Source organism: Colletotrichum acutatum (assembly GCF_030867785.1).
Source record: "Colletotrichum acutatum strain CBS 112980 chromosome Unknown BDZ83scaffold_69, whole genome shotgun sequence".
In the NCBI taxonomy this organism is placed as follows: Eukaryota; Fungi; Ascomycota; class Sordariomycetes; order Glomerellales; family Glomerellaceae; genus Colletotrichum; species Colletotrichum acutatum.
In genome coordinates this window covers 4,730-25,690 of record NW_026849063.1, presented here as the reverse complement: position 1 = coordinate 25,690, position 20,961 = coordinate 4,730, and the positions used below count along the sequence as shown (strand labels likewise).

General features: G+C 50.0%; 7 protein-coding genes across 7 annotated transcripts; 2 read left to right on the top strand and 5 right to left on the bottom strand.

Moving 5' to 3' along the window:
- Positions 1 to 586: 586 nt before the first annotated feature.
- Positions 587 to 2,511, bottom strand: BDZ83DRAFT_627037 (uncharacterized protein). Its single transcript, XM_060508604.1, has 5 exons — positions 2,184 to 2,511; positions 1,574 to 2,131; positions 1,159 to 1,475; positions 807 to 1,080; positions 587 to 717 (listed from the first exon to the last, which is right to left on the bottom strand). Exons 1-5 carry the CDS (start codon positions 2,202 to 2,204, stop codon positions 631 to 633), a joined length of 1,257 nt encoding a protein of 418 aa, XP_060363172.1. The 5' UTR covers positions 2,205 to 2,511; the 3' UTR covers positions 587 to 630.
- Positions 2,512 to 3,181: 670 nt separating this feature from the next.
- On the bottom strand, positions 3,182 to 7,459 carry BDZ83DRAFT_581509 (carboxylesterase; the record flags this gene model as incomplete). Its single annotated transcript, XM_060505465.1, has 11 exons — positions 3,182 to 3,760; positions 3,823 to 4,164; positions 4,222 to 4,406; positions 4,521 to 4,568; positions 4,621 to 4,796; positions 4,877 to 5,089; positions 5,644 to 6,224; positions 6,287 to 6,642; positions 6,714 to 6,889; positions 6,946 to 7,227; positions 7,287 to 7,459. 11 exons carry the CDS (start codon positions 7,457 to 7,459, stop codon positions 3,182 to 3,184), a joined length of 3,111 nt encoding a protein of 1,036 aa, XP_060363171.1.
- Positions 7,460 to 8,327: 868 nt separating this feature from the next.
- On the bottom strand, positions 8,328 to 11,357 carry BDZ83DRAFT_702705 (uncharacterized protein; the record flags this gene model as incomplete). Its single annotated transcript, XM_060511464.1, has 7 exons — positions 11,065 to 11,357; positions 10,897 to 11,000; positions 9,878 to 10,713; positions 9,684 to 9,809; positions 8,746 to 9,610; positions 8,501 to 8,688; positions 8,328 to 8,438 (listed from the first exon to the last, which is right to left on the bottom strand). Exons 1-7 carry the CDS (start codon positions 11,289 to 11,291, stop codon positions 8,328 to 8,330), a joined length of 2,457 nt encoding a protein of 818 aa, XP_060363170.1. The 5' UTR covers positions 11,292 to 11,357.
- A 479-nt stretch (positions 11,358 to 11,836) lies between these two features.
- BDZ83DRAFT_581513 (cytochrome P450) lies at positions 11,837 to 13,589 on the bottom strand (the record flags this gene model as incomplete). The annotated part of the gene is made up of 3 exons (XM_060505466.1): positions 11,837 to 12,579; positions 12,638 to 12,941; positions 13,008 to 13,589. The coding sequence occupies 3 exons, from the start codon at positions 13,587 to 13,589 to the stop codon at positions 11,837 to 11,839; spliced, it is 1,629 nt and encodes a 542-aa protein (XP_060363169.1).
- A 111-nt stretch (positions 13,590 to 13,700) lies between these two features.
- BDZ83DRAFT_702702 (homogentisate 1,2-dioxygenase) lies at positions 13,701 to 15,691 on the top strand. Its single transcript, XM_060511463.1, has 2 exons — positions 13,701 to 14,396; positions 14,455 to 15,691. The coding sequence occupies exons 1-2, from the start codon at positions 14,082 to 14,084 to the stop codon at positions 15,598 to 15,600; spliced, it is 1,461 nt and encodes a 486-aa protein (XP_060363168.1). The 5' UTR covers positions 13,701 to 14,081; the 3' UTR covers positions 15,601 to 15,691.
- On the bottom strand, positions 15,692 to 17,658 carry BDZ83DRAFT_627024 (uncharacterized protein). The gene is made up of 4 exons (XM_060508603.1): positions 17,287 to 17,658; positions 17,021 to 17,237; positions 16,575 to 16,966; positions 15,692 to 16,510 (listed from the first exon to the last, which is right to left on the bottom strand). The coding sequence occupies exons 1-4, from the start codon at positions 17,551 to 17,553 to the stop codon at positions 15,878 to 15,880; spliced, it is 1,509 nt and encodes a 502-aa protein (XP_060363167.1). The 5' UTR covers positions 17,554 to 17,658; the 3' UTR covers positions 15,692 to 15,877.
- Positions 17,659 to 18,192: 534 nt separating this feature from the next.
- BDZ83DRAFT_395687 (uncharacterized protein) lies at positions 18,193 to 19,527 on the top strand. The gene is made up of 3 exons (XM_060502818.1): positions 18,193 to 18,623; positions 18,686 to 19,276; positions 19,414 to 19,527. Exons 1-3 carry the CDS (start codon positions 18,435 to 18,437, stop codon positions 19,414 to 19,416), a joined length of 783 nt encoding a protein of 260 aa, XP_060363166.1. The 5' UTR covers positions 18,193 to 18,434; the 3' UTR covers positions 19,417 to 19,527.
- Positions 19,528 to 20,961: the final 1,434 nt, after the last annotated feature.

Genomic DNA, 20,961 nt, shown 5'->3' with positions numbered 1-20,961 from the left:
TGAACCAGAAGCTTTCAGGGATAGCGAAAGCGAATTACCGTGAGATCGAACATCCGGCGAACTTTCTTTGCGCTTCTTGTTGATTTGACAGCTCCTGCGCTTATTATGGCTCACGGCGCTTGCCCTCCCTCTCCCTGCTTCCCTTGAGAGGGCACAGTTGCGAGCCGACTCTGTGCTTAGTAGAAGAAACGGATCACCCAGAGGTCAATGTTTTCTCGTCGCTGTTTCTTTTGGTCAGAGTTTTTCCCTACACACCCTCCCCCCGTCCCCCCCCCTTCTTGTGGGTTGCGAGATCTCGTGTGCTTGGACGAGCTTGCCATCGGGTGTCCCGAATGCAGTCTGTCTGTTACGCTTTTCAAAAGTTTAGTTGTCGGCAATTCATCCTTAGTAGCCAGGCGCACAGGGCTGACCAACGGTGTGGCAGAAGCTACCATTCTGCTGGTTCAGTTTGACAGTTCATGCATTGTCAAAGATTCGACAACATCGAGTATATTTGCATTTAGCCTATTGCGGCAAACAATGTGCCCAGTGCCGGGTCTTTTTCTGCTATGCTGATTCGGCTTCTCCCGAGAACCAATCGATTTGGGCCGGTGAGTCTTCTATTTTGCTGCTAGCTCAGCTTATTTGCTGCTAAAGACGAGTGCCTACTCCCCCTCCTACACCACCATCTCCAGAAGTGTAATGCTTCGTAAAGTCATAGCCCAGTGCTTGTGCGCCCTGCTAGGAGAACCTTTCTGTGAGCCAAACTGCGAAACTGAGAGGAAATAACGATCAAAACGTCAGAGTGGCCTGTCATCCAAACTCACCTTGCTCAGTTCCTGCAGCTTTTCGTGATCCGATTCAGCGTCTTTGCAAAGCTTGAGAAACGGGTCGGAAGCCAGCACCTCGTCGGGGTGGACGCTAAACATGCGTCGCAAATTGTCGCTAGATATCGGGTCAATAATGTCTTGATACTTCTGTCGCCGCACTTGGTCGTAGACTTCCAGAATGCTCCGGCTCGCCTTATTGCGATGTATCCCGGACAAACACTCGTAGAGACCTTCGACGTCGACGATGCCGCCGGTGAGGCCGAGACCCCCACTACCATGACGATCGTCAGCACAACCTGCGCGCTACGGGCCACGGAAATTACCGAGCGAAAAGAGCAAAGATGCCTACAAGGGGTTGCAGAGGTGCGCTGCATCTGCAGCGAGCAAAATCCGGCCGGCAATCATTCTCTTGGCTAGCCGTTGATGGACCTTGTATGGGCTGATACTGACGAGCTTGTACTCGTCCGGTTTAGGGTGTCCAGGTAGTATACTTCTAAACCTCTCCGGCTGCCTGCCGAGAATCTCATCGGACGTCGAGCCCGTAGCTTCGCCATACGTTACACGCCATAGGCCATCTTTGGTGATTTTGGCCGCCATGAACCAGTCCTTCGAGTCTAGAATGAAGTTGGAGTCTGAGTACCCAAAGCGACTAAAGTCGTAGTAGACCTGTGAGATCATCAGTTCGTCGACCTGACACTTGAGCACCCGGACTTCTCGACAGAGAGGACCACATCGACAAAGGGCCGAAAGAGGGTATAACCTACGTTCGTGGCCACGATCTGCTCATCCCATGTCTTGCCTGGGAATTCGTTCCCAAACAGCGATCGCCGGACAATACTGTTAGCCCCGTCGCACCCAATAATAAAATCCGCAAAAAGCTGGGACTTATCCCCTGTGTCTCCGTTCTCCACGTCGACCCAGGCACGGGAATCGTCTTGACCGATTGCTGTCACCCGATGATGAAACAGGTACGTGACTGATGGTAGATGCTTCGAGTGATCGTAGATCAACCGCGCCAGGTCGCACAAGGGCAGTGCAACCATGCGATCTGGATCATCACCGTCAATCTCGTTGTTGATGCCCGCAATGCGCGTCCCGTCTGGCTTGCGCCATGCGACTCCATCGGGAAGAAACCCGTATTTCCGCAAGTCGCTCCCCAGGCCAGCGCGATTCAGGACCTTCATCGCCGGTGGAGCGTAGTGTGTGGCTCTCGGCTTATCGTCGAGCTCCAATGTCTGCTCGACGATCGTAACGGGAATGGCGTCTCGACCCAGAAGCAGCCCTAGCAGCTGCCCAGCAGGGCCGGCCCCGACAATGATAACCTAAACGGTATGCTCAGTCAAAGTTTGATAGTGGACAGGCCAGCGTGTTTACATTTTTCAGCCCTGGGGACATGGCTAGCTAGTCAGAAGGGGGGAGGTGTGCTTGTCAAAGAAGGTTCGGACACCCAATTACTATGGGGTTATTGCGAAAAGGGAGGCTCGGGAGGGTTCACGCGAGAATAATTATCTGGTAAATTTGATGTACGGTGTACCCGTACGTGTAATGATGTGTGGTTCGGGTCAAATGTAAGATACAGTAGGGCGTGTGCATCTGTGATTGCACGCAGTACACTCAGGGTCTGTTTTGAAGTAAAAGAGCCTTTGCAGTTATGAATTCGTTGGAAGTTACATTCGATGATGCGTTGCTCACTCACTCTACGTCTCATGTGAATACCGCATGATCCCCGTTCCCCCGCGCCCATCACCGGCGCGGGCACCGGAACTCCTCCACATCCAGGATGAACGCTCGCCGGACGTGGCCTCCACAAACACCCGTGGACCCCACCATCCATCATCCAGCGATGTAACAATGCTGTGTGTGTCCCCCACATGGGGTACTATCTAATTAGATTGCCTTAGTTTTCTCTTCATCAGGCACCCAGGTGGCCCACTGATTGTTGGCCTGACTATTTTCGGCATGGCTGTATTTCAAAAATCGAACGGTTTGCGGAGTCTCTTTGTCAAAAAGCAGCGAGTTAAACCCCGCAACCGTCGTCCCGTCGGAAAGAGGACCCATGTGAGGCAGGTGGTAGCATTTTGAGAGGCCGGCACGAGCAGGCATACGGACATGGTCCACGGACGCACGTATCGCAGGGCAGGCCATAAGCACATCTTAGTCTAGTTTGGCATCAGAGCGATCCAAGATGCTCTCAAGTCTGGTCGGGCGAGTCATATGTCTCCGATTCTGGGCAGTACCAAGAATAGCGGGAATCTGGGAAATCAATTCTGGAAAGACTTGCCAAACTTTGGAAATATTGAAACTACCATACTACTACTGAACTACTACTCGTGCGTGTATGCGTACTACTGTGACGCGCTTTATGACTGCTATCAGTTTAGTAAGCTAATTCGGCCGGCCGCAAGGGCAAAGAACACCTTATCCAACATCTCTGAAGGAACCGAATGCAGAAATTCCGCCTGTTCCGATCGTCTCCGGAGCTTGACGCCGACGCTATCAAGTTCTTGAAACATCCCGTAGGGTCCGAACGCTGCATAGCTACCCAACTGCCATGGCTCCTGGGCGTGAATGAATTCGATCACTGACTTGCGCATCTGCTTTCCAGTCTGTTGTGCACCAGGAGCAAATGAAAGATCAAATCCACCGAAAAGAAAAAGCAAATCCACCGCGTGATGAGCTCCATTTGAGGGTTGCCAGGGATTGCACTCATCAACGAGATATCGATAGGCGGGTTTGTTTGCGGCCCTAAATAGGCGAGCAATGTTCTCCGCTGGGAGAAGAAATTTGTAGTCATTCATGAAGTCCAACGCCCCTATCTTGGAAGCGGAGGTTCTGTCAGAGTGAATGTTGTAGAGTTTCTTGAGCGTGTCCTGATGTTCGCCTGCATAGTTGAAAGCCTGAGCAATATCCGAAGCTTCCATTTTCCATACGCCCTCTCGCCAGAGAACGGCCTATTTGTGAAGGTTAATTGGAAGGAGGACAGCCAGTTCAAGCCCATGGGCACAACACATACCTCGTCTCGAACATCACCTATCATCACGCTCTCCGCAGCCCCTATTGTTGTCTCCCACCCAACAAGAGTAGGATCCACTTGAAGGAACCACGAATGTATTCCAGCCAGTTCCATGGCCTTCACCATTTTTTCAACAGGGGCTGTGCTCAAGTCAAAGTCACCCAGTGTACCAAGATGATTCACGAGTGTTTGGCGTAAAGCTGAAGCCTTTGTCCTTGGCTGAGGAGGAGAAAGGTACAGCGAGCCAGAAGAGAGTATGACTCTTCTCACTCTAAGGCCGGTCGCTATGTGGGCGTGGCAGTATACCGCTCCAGCACTTTCTCCAGCCAGTGAGACATCATTCTATAGAAGCCCGTCAGTGGTCTCCCGTCTTGGGCAGGTGGGAATGTTGATTATTACCGGGTCACCTCCAAAATCCGGAATGTGATCAGTGACCCATCTTAGAGCCAATGATTGATCTTTTAGAGCGAGGTTGCTCGAGCTACTTTCGCTTCCGAACGCGAAGATGTTGAGTCTGTACTGAACTGTCACGACGATGACGGGTTTACTCAGGCTCACGGAGTCTTCCACAATTCTTCTCGTGTCTAAAGTTTGCAGCTGTCAGTGCCTAGTATGCTAGCGCTAACACGATACATTTCACGAAGGATCTTTTGGGTGCGGATAAGGGGACAAAGCGGAAAGCAGGGCGCAGTTCGTACCGCACACGCCAGAGGCCGCGCTTCCAAAAGTAACCGCCTGTGAGCCGCCTGAGATGTCCGTGTTAGTCAAAACATCAGCCCCTGAAGTTGACAAGCATACCGTGTATCCAGACCAAAACAGGCAATCTTTGGGCCCTCAGCAGTTCTTGTGATTTGGGCACCGTAATGTCCAAGTTGAGGCATCGAAACTCATCTTCGGCCTCAACGGGTAGCCTGTGCTCAGGAGGTATACGCAATAGATGCCCTACATCAACTTTGACTTGCGGACACCGAGGGCTGTGAACATGAGAACTAGTCAGCCTTCCTTCACCGAAAACCCTGCGTGATGTTCAGACCGAACGTCAAAAAGAACGTACCCAAACTCAGTACAGTTGATGCTTTGCGGCAGTGCCACTAATGGCTCGGGTTTGGCAAATCGCGAAACAATCTTCCCATAAGGGATGCCTCTAAACTGTGCGATCGTCCCTAAATCAACGCCACATAGAGTTGAACCCAGAGATTTGCTTTCAAGAGTATAGGCCATCGTTATTCGAATGGCATAGGAAAGAACAAACAGAGTTACGCTAATTCTGGCAGGATTTCTAACTGTAATCCGAGCTTTAGGTCATCTCCGTAGGACAGGATACACCGGACGAAAGACCAAGTGTCAAGCGGAGGACACTGGATGAGTAATGATGGTTTCCCCGCGGTCAGGAGCTCTATCTTCGCAAGTCGACCCCGCATCAGGTGACTATTTCCGCGGCAAAAACACACATCCACACACATAAACACACACACACACACGCACACCCTCTGCTTCGACATTGAAGTGCAGCTAAACTATCACTCAATTACCAAGAAATCTCGTGATCATTCGCGTGGAGGTACTGATCAGGAATTCCGATGGCCTTTCAAGTACACAGACATGTTGAAAGGGTGCCACACGTGAAATTCTTGAGGCAACGAGTGTTTGGTGTTTTGATCACAGATTCAGGGAGTGAAAGCCGTTGGGAAGATGACCAGTAAACGTGCCGAAAATACGGTAGATTCTTCTGAATATTGATAGATACCACCCGATGCCTTTGACAAGCATCCCCTAGCCTGAAGCTCTCCAGTTGGTCCGTGGACCATCTATTGATGGAACAGGAATGCCTCCCAACCCTTGAGGAGTGTGTCCAGCCCAATCTTTTCCCCCAACTCGAGGAGCAAATCATACCGTGTCGTGCTGGCCCCGGCCTCCTTGTAAGCTCTCGTCCCATCTTGGTACACCATCCGCCCGCCGGCACCTTGAAACCGCCTCCATGGAGCTTGACCATGAACAAAGTCAACTATGTCGGTGACAAATGATTCGGCGGACTTTCGCTGCTCCTCTCCGAGATATTCCTTATAGTTTTGGAAGAGAAATGCCACGTCGAGGACATGGGTGCTGTAGCCCCTAAATGGCCCTTCCCACGGATTGGGCTCGGCAAACTCCAACAAATAGGAGTCGCCGTGAAAACTGTTGGCAAATGACTCTGCCGTTGCCCGGAATCCAATATCAGAGGCGAATTGGAGAATTCGGATGAAAGCCTCATCGTCGTTTGTGGTGTCATTAATGTCATATGCCTGCAGAATCTGCGCAGCAATGCCGGCATGGTGTGACAGAGCTGTGTTGATGATTTGCGTGAACGAGGCTGCGATGTTCTCCTTTCGCTGGAAAAGACCCATAAACCCAAATATGCTTGCCTGTGTGGTTGGTTTAGTTACATTAAGCCGAGAATGTGACCGAAATGTTTGATGGTACTCACATCCAAGGGGGCGTACCCGACCATGATAGCTTTACAAGATGTTGTCTTGGGAATTAGCTTCCCAGCTGACGCTGTCTCGAACGTCGGCACGAACGGGACTGTTTCTTCATCGAGAACCGGCAGGAAAGGAAGGGTTCTGCCAATCTTCGAGGATAGCTCTTCGGGGGACGCCCTTGACAAGATCTTGATACGTTCACTCGAACTCACATCTCCAGCTCCCAAAGCTTTGAGAACGCCTGTGTACGCCTGCTCAGCCACTCCGAGATCCAGGGGTGCGAGGGACGGCGGCGAGCCTCCCAAGATGATGAGTTGAGAGGCAAGAGCTTTTTCAGAGTATAATAGACGGCCCGCCGAGACTACACAAAAGTTAGAGATGCGGTCTCGGTTTCGAGACCGAAAGGCCGAAGGACCGACGGATGAGACTTACTGCCACCAGCGCTTTCACCTACAACGGTCACACGCTGAGGATTTCCCCCGAATCCCGACACGTATTTTCCCACCCACTCCAAAGCCATCCTCTGATCATGATGACCTTGATTGCTCTTGAATCCCTCTTTGCGAAGCTCCTCTGATGTCAGAAATCCAGGAATTCCGAGACGGTAACTATCAATGTTAGTTGCGAAAGCTAGAGCGGTTTATTTGGGGAAGATATATTGTACTTGATGTTGATGGCGATGATGGGTTTCCCAAGCTTGTTTGAATGTTGGACTATACGCTTGGTATCATACTGAGGCCACCAGTTGGATCCCGTGCCGAACCCTCCACCGTGAATGAAAACCAGAACTGGCACTTGCTTTAGGTCCCCGATTTCCAGGGGCGCTGTAAGATTCAGATTAAGACACTCGGTCCCCGAGAGACCGGGGAACTCGGGTATTGGAAGTGACTTCTGAATGATTATGTGTTCATTCTTCACTCCATCTGGGTCGGATACGGCTTGCGAACTGATAAACACGATTAACTAAGTGATTTGGTTTTACCAGAAAACATGAGTATAACGCACCCGTGGCGTGTAGCGTTGAGTCCACTGCCATCGTACTGGGCAAGCTTCGCATTGTCGAACCAGTGCTGCAGAGTAGCATACTTAAGGCCCAGGAACTGGATTACGCCGTCGGATGCTTGGCCCTTCACTTTACCAATGATTGGGTGATCGAAATCTTGGGCAACTGAGGCCATCTTGATTATCCAGTGCTTTTGGAAGTTCAGAATAGCTCGTCAAGAAGTTGATACAGTTAAAGAAAATGCTCGTTTGATCGATGAGTCCAATGTGGCCAAGGTAATGTACGCTCAGGATTCAAATTAGGTGGAGACTTCAGCAAAGACTTCAGAAACCAGCTTGACAGCTTCAATCAAACTCTGGTGCATCGACTTAACTTCAAATTGGTGAATAATACCGATCTCACACCCTGAAGGCGAGCGACCGGATCACCCGGAGCGAATCCCGCGATGTATCTTGTCTTGCTGCTGAAGCTCTTGATAGCTACCCCACGTTACCCCGCATGGGATTTCGAGCAGCTTGATAGCTCCCCCACATGCAGTTGCTGTGAGAATCGCGTCAGCAACGCGTCAAGCCATCCATCGCGCCTTGAGCATTGGCTGCTTTTGCTACACGGAACGTCATGCTGGACTATTTTCAATGAACCAGGCTTGTCAGTTCACGTTGAGCGTCATCGAAGCCTCGGACCCGCTCGAAGCAGTATCTTGAAGACCGTGGCATAGCACCCACCTCATGCCGCTGATATTGACTGTGGCGCTAGCCTCGTCAGTCAGTCTTGTCCAAAGCTGCTCTACCTGCGCTTTGATACTCTTTGCAAGACTAAATGGTAGTAATGAAACCGTGTCTTATCTGATGATGACGTTGGACTAGTTGCGAGGTTGATTGGCTCGGACGGGAGAGTGCTCGAAGCAGGGAAGCTCTGCGGAGATATCATGCCCGCACAAGGTTTTTCATTGGTTTCTTGATGACTGATCACACGTCTGCGGGACGGTACAGGTTTGATATACCTCCCACGTATAGTACAATGCAGATCGCACCTTCTATGCACTAGTTCTGTGGTTGACATGCATGCCCAGCAGCCTCCATCTCTCGCTCGTATGCCCGTGCCAATCGCTCTAGAACATCGCCCATCCTGACTGTGATACCCCATACCCATACCTAGCGACGCATCGTCAATAATTAAGTGCTAGAGAAGACAAGGACTAGAATGAATAACCTACGTCTTGAAGAAATAAACTGCAAGTTTTAGCTAAGCCTGCAGCGAGGGATGCGCTCTCATCTGTATCATAGTCCGATTCCTCGAGTACGTCTTTGATCTTCATGAGCAGGTCTAGTTCAGATGCACTGGGCTCGATGCCCCTTCTCCTGTCTAATTCGATCGCGTGAGCCCATTTCGTGGTGAATAGTACTATTCAATATTTGTTGAGCATAATCCATAGTCTTTCACCTGCGGGGTAGCACTTACCATTGTCCCAAGCTGCAACCGCATGCTCTACGCTCCATCGGAAAGCAGCTGTCTTACGTATGAGCATGTGGCCCATCTTCACTGGTAGCTGGATACCCTCCAGCGTCTTCTCGACGACCTTCACGCAGTCGTTGTTTCTCTCTAGCTTCGTGTTCGCGAAAGTGGTGACGTTGCTGTCAATCGTACTTGGGTCTTCAGCGAGCAGACAGAGACGATCAAAGCTCTTAGTGTTATCAAAGAGCCGGATGTAGGCGGCTCTGAGGATTGCATGTGAGCTGAAACACAGCGACGTGATGTCGTTGTCGTCCATATCCTCAAGCTGACCTTCTCGAGTTTGCTTTAGTAGCCCGTGACACCTGTCTAAAGAGATTAAGGCATTTGAGAGAAGAGAGCTCCCTAGAGAGGGATTCCCAGTTATTGAACGAAAGGAGAAAACCGCTGAGGTTTCCGAAAGTTGGGAGAGTTGCCAGGTGTGTATGAGGATAGCATGTACCAGGATGAGCGCAGAAAATGGTGAGATGTTGTATGATTCGAAACTGGAATCATCGTTGTTCTCGGCCAAGACATCTTCCAGAATGTCCTTGGTGGTTCTTGAGTTCTTCTTTCTGTAAGCGGCTCGCAGTTCTCGCCACTCGTTGGCTGATAACGCATTCCAGAGGTTCTCGTCATGGAAGTGCTCAATTTCTAGATCTTGACTGGCATTGAAGGCAGGACTGAGGCCGTAGATGATGGTGTTGACCGTATTCGTCACATATATGGCACCGAGGAGTCTCTTCCATGATTCGCGTTGCACCCAGTCTGCCCATGTTGAACTTAGGAGGTCCATGTTTTCTCGTTGCAGCTGACGTCGCATTTTTTCGTACAACTATAAAGACGTAAGTATTGACTCTGAACTGTCCATTCCATATAGCAACACTGGAGTCTGGGCTGGAACTTACTAAAGTGTAATGGCTACACTCCCCTATGGACTGGGCCGCCAAGTCTTTGTCGCCACTGAATGTCGCGAAGAACGTTAGGAGAAACTTTGTCTGCATAACCCAGAGTGGACAATCCCTCGTGAGGATCTACAGGGTACACAATCATCAGCTCTAAAGTTCGCCTTGAATATGAGATCTTAGAAGAAGCAACTCACTGGCTCAATCAGCCTCAGCGCAAGATCCCAAAGACGCCGGGCTCGACGGCGATCTAAGCGATAGAGAGCCCCGATACTGCACATAGCCAGTATCAGGGGGCTAGGAATGTCACCATGCGAAATAGTCTGGAGGTGAACCAGGGGCAAGTGGCAATGAAAGCACTCCACGTAACTGGAGAGAAAGCTCTGACAAGCCTTCAACGGAGGGATGTCCTTGGATATGTCAGGCCCAGTAAGTCTCTTATTCACGTCTCTGCAGATTGAGTCATGCATGGGCTTGTCCATGGTAAGACTTGGCTTCGTACATCGCTTATTCTCAAGCAGACGTGGAAGGTTGCGCCCAGTAATGGCTTGGGACGTAGACTTCAAGGTTTCTGACCGAGTCTCCTTATCTGCGTGATGAAGACCACTCTCAAATGAGCATGACTTCTCTAGAGGGCTGGCAGTCGAGTCATTCGAAGCTCCAAGGCCAGTACCTGTGTTTGATAATCCCATCCAATCTGGAGCGTCGAGGAAACCAAAGTCATGTGTGAAGTCGAAGGTCGATATGGGCAATACCGACTGTGAAATTGGATCTGCAAGAAAAGAGTCCATGGAGCCGAGAGCTGAGCCATTTTCTGGAAGCGAAGGGTGTCCGTTTGGCACATGACTCCTATTCGTGGTTCCTTCAGTGAGTTGGGTCCGTAAGTGATCAAAGACTGCCCCTTGTGTCTTGGGTAGATCTTGAGGTCGACTATTGCCAAAGACGGTTTCGGGAAGGGTGTCGAAAAACATGTTCATGGCGTCTGCTGAATCCGAAATGGGGATATTGTGCGTTTGTGGAGGAGTGAGAGCCGCTTGCTCGTGCTGCCGAAATTGGTGACTTTCCCTCGAGATGTTCTTAGGTTGCATTGAGACTACAATGCTATTGGAAACTAGAGTGGACGAGCAAGAGTCTCTTCTAGGGCCATCTCTCAGTGAGGGCTGGCTCAGAGGGGTGCGATAGGCACGCTGCCGTTTAGGGTCATGCTCCCTTTCACTCGAAGTTGCCTCCGACGACGCATCATCATCGTCAGACGGATCATCGACGACTTTACTGTTGTGTTCCGCATGTAGTGTCTTTTCATGCCGCGTGACAAGGTCTCTGCCTTTCGATTAACCTCTGATTATCGCTCAGACATTGCCAGGCTATCTTGAGGGAGCCTCACTTTCTTGAGTATGTCTTCAAACAATACTGGCAGGCATAGGGCTTCTCGTTTGTGTGACTTCGCTCGTGACGGATACAATGTTCACTGCGTTTGAAGACCTTAGGGCAGTGGGCACACTTGTAAGGGCGAGCGGTCCTGCGAGCACGCTTTTCTCCTGCCTTTACCGTCTCTGTCGACGCGACTAGTTGTCCGGGGCCATGGACGGGTAAGGACGTGGTGGAGGACATGGGATACAAAGTTTCTGAGTTTAGTGACGAATGGGATAACTGAAGTAAGATGTTTGTCGATAAGGCGTATGACGGGTATCTCAAGAATAAAGTAAGACGAGCATTAAGTTCTATGGCGTTGTTGGGGGTACATGGGGAAACACGACGCAGTTTGTTGGATTATCGTCCTCAGGAACCAACCAGACTGCATCGTCATCGAGGATCGACATAATAGCGCCAAGACGGACATGGGGAACGCCCGCGGGCCGCCGCAGCGTGCACAGTTAGCTGATCAGTAAGTTATTATCAACTCTTCGCTACCACGGCGGTTGCGGGGAAAAGTGTGGGGTTCATCGCATTTGTGTCCACCGGCATTGAGAACATTGGATCTGAAATGGCCTTGTACAAATATGCTGGTTGCTATTGGCCTTAATGCTCCGTTTGACCCATGCAGACGTGTGGCTCTTGTATGTTACAGCTCGGACGAAACGCAACCAATGACTCGAAAGACGGAACACGGGCGGATCGCCCTCCGTTACTATCCGTCGCGCTCTTCGAATACCTAACTATGCTACAACCATTCCCTTCGTGTCAACTTTGACGCTTCCCAAGTAGAATCCTTCTCTTTCTGCTTGAAACCATTCAGACTTGAGAACTTCAGCTCTTCTGGTGTTGCGTGGCGTGAATCGGACCTTGAAGGGTTTGGGAAGTGTATTTATGCCCGGTTCATAAGCTTCATCGGATAGATCTATCGGCATTTCCTTGCCATTCGGGTCCAACGCCGGCTCAATTTTGAAGGCCCACAAGATCTTGGCCAATGTGATGAATAGGCTGTTCTCGGCTAGATGCATGCCAGGACAGATGCGTCTCCCTCCACCAAAGTCAAAATGATCACGAGCTTTAGCGTCTCCCTGAGCGGCGTAAAAGCCAGCCTTTTCAGGATACGCCAAGTAACGTGATGGGTTGAAATCTTCAGGGTCGGTCCATTTATCGGAGCTGAAATGTAAAACATATTGAGGAATCGCAACGACGGTGTCCTTGGGAATGTAATAATCCTTATAGACGACATCTGAGGTTGTGTAATGTGGGCTTCCTATCGTGGTAACTGGCCTGATGCGGAGGACCTCCTTCCCAGTTGCTCTGATGTAGGGCAGTTTGGCTTCGTCTGCAAAAGTTGGCGATCTCTCGTCGCCAATCACTCGCGTTAGCTCTTCATTAGCAATGTCCTGTACTCTGGGGTTCGCCGCCAGGTAAAGAATGCAGCTATTCAACGCTGATGAAGTCGTCTCAGATCCGGCCTCAATCATGGCTTTACTTAAGTTAGTGTTCCGCATACAATTGATAAGAGAGCTGGAGATGATACTTACAGCCTGCAACAAACCCGGCCTGAACATCGGTAATGCCGAGTTTCTCAAAGTCTGACTCCATGAACTGCTTCACGAAGCACTCAGGGGCTTTCTTCTCGGCCACCGAAGACTTCAAGCCATTCCAGTAATGCATCCAGATTTTCCTCTGCCTTTCGTAAGCTCGAGTAGCAGCCGGACGCCACCACTGGAGAAACGAGGGAAGATTGGCAAGAGGAGGAAACATGTCGGCGATGTAAGCGCCAGGCTCTGCAACTTCGGTGAAGTCTTTCAGAAGGTCATAAATCTGGCGCACATCCTCGCAGTCCTGTGCGTTCAGACTAGCAGTCAGCTTTCCTCCTCTTGAGGAGTTGATGAAATAACCACTACGTACCCACTTAGGAACACGAAGTCCGTATGTACTGGTAAGCACAACAGATGTGGTGTACCGGCGAACATGCATATAGAAACTCTCTTGATCTGTGTTGTCGGTCGCAATGTCGTAGAGGAGTTGCTTGGCCTCAAACTCTTGTGATGGCTTGTACGTGTCAGAAGCTTTTGGTGTAAGGAGCTTGTGCACAATCGTTCGCAATTGTCGCCATTTGGACCCGTAAGTCAAAAGTAGGAGTCTATTGCTCCCGGACAGAAGGTCAGAGAGTACTGGCATTGGTGACCTTCCAGAGGTCCTTGCCGATTGTTTGTCAAATATTTCGCGTACTGCATCTGGGCTGTTGACAAAAACCCAGTTTTCCCAGCCGAGGCGAACTTTGACAATTTCGCCATAATCTTGAGCCCATCGCTGGACTTGTCGATGTGGTGCTGAACCTAGTTGTGGCGCGTTGCCTAGCAAAGGCCATCCCTTTGGTCCTGGAATGGGCCTATACCCCTTCAGAGTGACAGTTGTTTTGCTCTTGATGTAAAAGTGAGCTATAACTATGGTAATAGAGAGAAAACTTAATAACTTGAGTAACGACATTGCGTCCAATCGCGTTGTGATAGCAATTAAAATCTGCACTGCCTGATTGAACTCAATATCAAATTGTGCAGACAACATTCTAATAACCACCTTTCATAACAAGTGGTGTTTCTTAGTCCGGAAGACACTATGCATACCTAATCGTTGTGCCCGCATTGGAGCACGAGCCCACTTCGGCGACTTTGTCAGTCATGACAGAGGCACCACATCCCCGCACACTAGGAGACATGTCTGGTGTGGAATCCCACACACGTCGTCTCAGCACAACAGCGAAGCTCTCTGAACCTCCACACGCTCCAACTTACAAACTGCCGCAAAGGCCGTGTGGAGTAGCCGCTCAAGCTCAGATAGCTCCATGTGGGGTGAAGCTTTCCGCAATGGACAGGGGAGCATTTCTTACAAAAGCGATAGATAGCTCCATTGAGTCGCCGTCATCGTCAGCCCCTCACCAGTAACCCCTCCTCGCATTCTCAGAGCTAGCTTTACTTCACAATGGCAGCGCCAAAAGATCTGAAGCCGAAGGACTTCCAAAACGCCTTTCACTGGGCGGCGACGCAGCAAGACGGAGCAGTCCCCTCCTTTGCGACGCGCCCGAACGATCCGTACGCTTATCAGCCCGGATTCAACAACAGCTTCGAGTCAGAAGCTATCGCCGGCACGATCCCAAGGGGCCAGAATAGCCCGAGAAGCATCAGATATGGATTGTACGCCGAACAGGTGACGGCTTCAGCCTTTGTCGCGCCCAGACATTCCAACAAGAAAGCTTGGCTCTATCGGTCGCGACCAGCTGTAGCTCACCAGGGATTTGTAAGTCCTTGATCCATCGTTTCAATTTTGGAATCTGTCGCTAATCTTCCTCTGGTAGACCGATCTTCCCGACAACAAAGACACTGAGTCGACTTTCATCCCGATTAACCCCCGAGTTCACATTTCTCCAACTCAATTGGCGTGGAAGCCGTTCCCGATCCCTGATGGCCAAGATCTGGACTTTGTCGATGGCCTCAAGACTGTCGCCGGCTCCGGAGACCCAACTCTTCGGGAAGGCCTCGCCACTCATGTGTACCTTTGCAATAAGAGCATGACGAAAAGAGCCTTTGCGAACTCCGACGGCGACTGGCTCATTGTGCCTCAGCAAGGTGTTCTGGACATCCAAACTGAGTTCGGTTTCTTGTACGTGCAGCCTGGTGAGATTTGCGTCATCCAGCGTGGTCTTCGCTTCAAGGTAAACGTTGAAGGACCGACTCGTGGATACATCCTGGAGATCTGGGGTTCAAACTGGGAGCTTCCCGAGTTGGGCCCTTTGGGAGCGAACGGATTGGCCAACGCGCGCGACTTCTTGCACCCGGTCGCCGCATACGAGGTTACAAAAGACGACCCATGGGATATCGTGTACAAAATCGGCGGAAAGTTTTTCAACAGCACTCAACGGCACTGCCCCTTCGATGTGGTTGCGTGGCATGGAAACTACGTGCCGTTCAAGTATGACCTCACCAAATTTGTCAACGTGGGCTCTATCTCCGTCGATCACATTGATCCGTCCATCTTCTGTGTCTTGACGGCCAAGTCGCGTGATCCAGCTGCGCCCCTAGCCGACTTCCTAATCTTCTCCCCTAGATGGGACGTCGCATCTCACACCTACCGCCCGCCCTACTACCACAGGAACTGCGCCTCTGAGCTGATGGGTCTGATCTACGGCGAATACGGAGGCCGGTCTGACGAATTCCAGCCCGGAAGTATCTCATTTGAGTGTGGGTTTGTGCCTCATGGCGTTGCATACGAGCAATTTGCTGCTGCGTCAAAGGCGGATCCCCCTCAAATGCAGATCTCGCTCGGCTCCATTGCCTTCATGTTTGAGACGAGCCGAGCTCTCACCATCACCGACTATGCCTGGAATAGCAAGGAGAAGCATGAGCACGACCCCAAGATGTGGGATGACTTGGTCGATAACTTCTCTCAGTTTGAGATTGACCCTAAGCTTTTGAGGTCTAACATGGCAAACCACCTTAGTTGAGCACTTCTAGGCGAGGGGAGACTTTAAACGAGTTATCGGTTTTGTATCGCAAGGAAAGCTACGTAATATAGAATAAATGAAGGCAACGAACGATTCCATGAGTGTTGGAAATGGACTAGTTGAATAACAATTTGTGAGAAAACCGCTTATTGCAATCACCAAAGAAAACTGAAAGTAGGGAGGCTGATCTGGCCTTCGTGGTGGATATTGTAACTGCCCACCAGACTTTGCACGACGTCTTTGACCCCTGTTCTGCGGTGACCAGTGAACCTGCAGCTTAGACAATAGGATTGTAGAATCTCATTCGGTTCTGAGGATCCCATTTCGCCTTCAGCCCTCTCAACTTCTCCAGCCTCCATTCGTCCCATCCATAGATAGCCTCGAGTGACTCAATCCCATGAGCATAATTCACATACGCTCTCAAGCGCTCAGGCTCATGACTTGCCTCGAGTAGATGCCCTCTTAGCTTCTCTCCATATTCTTGAGCAAGTGCATCGAGAGACGCATTCGGCTTGTACATGATGTACGACGTAACCAGAATATCGTCATCTCGATGTGGGAAAGCTGAACTCTTCTCATCCACGGCTTTCACGCCGTGAGTCGAATATCCTTCAAGGAGGAAGAAGGACCCGGCGAATTCCGGGTTGCGGTTCGACATGACGGCAATGTCATCAAACACTTTCCGGACGGCAGGTAAATCATAGGTTTTCAGACCAATAGGGTATCGCAGGCCCGTGTAGCCTTTGGCGCATCCAACACTATCGCTGCTCATGAAGGTCAAGCCAGCCAAGTCTGGCATAGGTGCCACCCCAGCTTCGACGTTTATATGATCAATGTCATATAGAGGCTTCGCATACTCTGTAGACTTTTCGAAGGTGTCGTCCGATATGATGGCGTACCAGACTATGGGCTGTCTTGATTTAGCCGTCGCGACCCTTTCCGAAAATGAGTATTGTGCGGGAGGGTAGACTTACTCGCTTGGGGTCAATTTCAGGGATGTTTACGAAATACATCCAGTGTGTAACTTCTGGCGGCTGAGTCTTCATCATCTTGTTGGTCAGATCAAGAATCTTCTCAAGCTTATCGCCGAGATAGATAAGTATTTGATAAGACCACTTGGTGTTCTTGACATCGTGGACTCGGTACTGCCATTCAGTGACGATGCCAAAGTTGTGACCGGCTCCCCTCAAAGCCCAGAAGAGATCGGAATTCTCATGATCGGATGCTGTGACGAGCTTTCCATCGGGAAGAACAACTTTGGCCGAGATGACTTGGTCCGAAGCTAGCCCATACTGGCCCTGAAGCCACCCGTGGCCGCCCCCAAGAACTGGGGCAGAAATGCCAACGCACTCGCAAATTCCCGTCACTTTTCGTTGTCAGCATATTCTTGAGAGTCGAAAGGGCTTCTGCGATAGCGCACCTGTTTGCTTGCCTGCTGCCCACAGAGTATTGACAACCTCTTTGACGCTTGCTCCGCCTCCAACTGTGGCAGTCTTGCCATCTTCAGAGATGATAACTTGGTCCATGCCGCGAAGGTCGATGGACACCACATCCTTAGCCAGACTCAGCGACTCTGTCGCACCGTGACCGCCCGATCTAGCAATGAATGGAACCCCCTGCTCATTTGCATGACGAATCTGTAGAGAACAGTCAGGAGTGCAAAAGGCTGCCTTTCGTAGAACATACCGTCACTTGAATGTCGTTATCTGTGTGAACATTGACAACAACTCCAACGTCCGGTGCATGCCAGTCGCGCCACCTATTTGTATAATTATCAAAAAGGGGTTCGTTTGGAAGTACGATCGACGCTTTTGGTGAGAGGCGTGTGGAGAGCAGCCCCCAGGATGCCTTGTTCCCATCCGTCAGAGATGCCAGACCGAAGCGATTTAGGATATTCTGCGACGAGGTCGTGAAGTTCAGTGCCCATGAAAGACCGAGAGCGAGAACCTCCATCTTTACTTGTGCATCTTTGGCTCAGGGCCGGGGAAGTTAGGTTTCGATAGAATCGATGGAGTAAAGTCAAAAGTGCTGGCAAGTTGGGCTTGAGAGAAATCTAATTGCTGACATCACGTGCTGGAGTGGGAATGGGCCATTTGTAGACTACCGCTAAATAGTAAGTAAATAAGTACTTGTACGTACAGTATTGATACTGGGTAGATAAGATCGGTCTGGCTGAGGTGTGAAAGACACGTAGACAAAGCAATTATATCACTGGGGCACTTGGATGACAAAAGATCCATCATGAAGCGGATCCTCGGCGATGAAGCCGGAAGAACAGCCGTCTTTTGTTTTGCAGACCAGAATCGAGCCACCACTTCATTTTTCGATTTGTATTATGTCAACAGTTCTGTGATGTTACACGGACTTACTGCGTATACTCAGCCTGATATGACGAAAAGAGGCCCCTAGGCCCCTAGCAGTGTGCTTATTATCGATGAGGGTTGACTGGTTCGCCATCGAGGGGCACAGCAATTTTTGGTGCATGGCATCAACCCAATGGCAAGGGTCAAAGAGTGCAACAATCACATGATCCCGCCCGGTTACATCAGTCAACACAAATCAGGCTGAGAGGCGGGGATGAATTGATGACCTCTCTCCGACACAACATCTTTCAGTCTCGAGTCCACATGCATTGACCACTTACCTTAGGTACCTAGAGTGCCCTATCCAAGATCATGGCGCTCGCGTTGCGTCATGCTTCGCTCTTGAAACCAGAGATATGATTAGCCCAAGCAGTCTCGGAGTTCGAAGCTTCGCTTGACTCCTCACAAAAGGCATCTTTCAGGAATGAGCGCTCTACAGCATGCACCAAGCCCCCAACCGAGGGCGATGTGATGCGTTTCACGGCTGAAGTTGACCGTCAAGCTCGTCAGAAGCGGCTGTCCTCCCGATGCTTTGGGCCTCGTCTGACGAACTTACTCCAATCAGTTCAACAATTTGCTGCTTTAGGCGACGTCGTGGTAGGCGGATCACAGAATCTTGTCGCGTGCGGGGTATGGGCAGCAGTCAGGATGACCTTACATGTAAGTGTATTTGCATGTGGGTTAAACAAGCAGGTCTTATTATGTCTTACTAACCATTCAAGATTTGTATCGGGTTCTCCTCGTATCTGGAGAAACTTTCCCTCCTATTCATGGCTGCTGGCAGACAAGCACCGCGTCATCAGGCATTAGCTTTGGTCTATCCGAAATCCAAAGAGCTGCAAAACCATCTCTGCGAGTATTTCATCGTCGTCACTCATATCTGCCACCGAGTTCAGTCTTTCGCCCGGAAATCAACCTTTGGCCAATTGACAACTTCCCTCAACGACTCGGACATCAAAAACTTCCAATCTGATCTTGTTCTATGGTCTACATCAATCAAAGAGGAGGTCGATTTGTTGCTCAACAAGCATCATGAAAATGAGGCCCATTTGAGCGCCAAAGCACGAGCATTAGCAGCTCGCTGGTCGGCCTCTACAGCACACCGATATGACGTCGAAAAGAAGTCAAAGTGGCTTAATTCTTGCTCTACCTACGATTTCCAGACAACTTGGAAGCAAATGCAAAAAATTGGTTCAACTTCGTTGCTCGCAAGATCTAGCGAGTATCGGCAATGGAAAGAGCTTCACTCATCAACATCAATCCTCTTCAGTGGCAAAATCGGCGCTGGGAAGTCTGTCACGATGGCAAACGTTGTGAGTGACCTCACTCATGACAAAGAAGCTATTGTGCTTTACTTCTTCTGTCGGTATGACATTCCAGAGAGCTTGAATCACCGGACAATTCTCGGCAGTCTAGCCAGGCAATATCTAACCTGCTTTCCTATCGGCAGTGATGTCTTCGCGTGATGTCTTCGCGGATGATTTGTTATTACCTCAACTAGGAGATGAGGACTTTTTGCACGTCCTAAGACTGGGATCAATGAAGTACAAACAGAAATATATAATTGTGGATGGCCTCGACGATTGCAGTACAGATGAACGTCGAATCGTTCTAAGCCAGCTCAGAGAGATCCAGCCATCGTCGAAGTGGCACTTGGGAGTTTCAGCCCAATTTTCAGCCGATCAATTCATTAAGACCCAACTTGATCCCATGTGGAATATTATACTTCCCAACGAGAATCCAGACATTGGATTCTTCATCGATTTGGAGATTCAAGCTCGACTCAAAGACGGTCGTTTGGCCGTTGAAGATCCTGGTTTGATCCAAGACATCAAAATAGGCTCTCATCGAAGGGGCAAACGGAATGTAAGTACCGGCTTCTGGAAAAGTAGTCACTGTCCAGGCTTTTGATTTTGGTCGATACTCTTACATGTTACTAAGTATGAAATAGGTTTCTCTGGGCGGCTCTCCAACTTGATGCCATTTGCTGGGAAAACTCAGACTTTGATGTACGAGCAGCAATCAAGTCACTTCCTCGAGATCTAGAGACAACATATGCTCGAATCTTGGAGAGATCGACGGTCCGAGATTCTCATAAATATTACGTCCGAATCCTCAAGTTCCTTGCCGCGGCATATGAACCATTGACAACGGCTCAAGTACGAGAGATGGCAAGCGTGACCATAGGCCAAGACAACTATGACCCAAGAAGGCAAATAAACAACATTACCAATCTTCTTGCTTTCTGCGGCAGCTTAGTTATGACGGACGAAGAGGAGGGTACCGTAAGATTTGTACACCACAGTGCTAAGAGCTTTTGCCAAGGTTCTCTGGGTAACATCTCGATCTGGCAGTTCACCGCAGAGGAAGCTCACAATGAGCTTGGTGGCACCATCCTGACATATTTGAACTACTCTATCTTTGAGACCAAGCTTTCAAGAAATGTGGTTCCGGAAATTGACGCTGGGAAAATCTCGACTGGGATCATGCGTCAAACATTCCACGATTCACGGAGTTCTTTAAGATTAGCGGGGAGTTTCTTCAAGCCAAAGGGACGCAGCCGCCAGATTGGGCACATTCTTGCGCAAAATTCCAAGGACACGGGAATTGTTGTTCCCGACCATCCTTTCCTCTCATATGCAAAGGAATTTTGGTTACTACACACACGGTATAAGATCGAGCCATCTACTCAACGCTTGTGGTTCAATCTGATCGATGAGGTTGACCTTTCGCATCTCCGAACCCATCCCTTCGTAGCGGCGGCCTGGACGAATGTGGAAGTACCCCAAGAACCTGCTGCTTTTGCAGGCTTATTCTGGTCTGTGCAAAACTCCCATATCCCAACTTTCGATCATGCTATCAACTTGGGTAAACATGCTTCGTCATTCACCTCACAATTCCGCCGCATAGTGGCACTTCGTCGGATGTTCAAATCACTTTCGTCACTTTCGTCACTATCACCTTCCTCAGGCGATAACCCTCCAGTATCACCACGTCC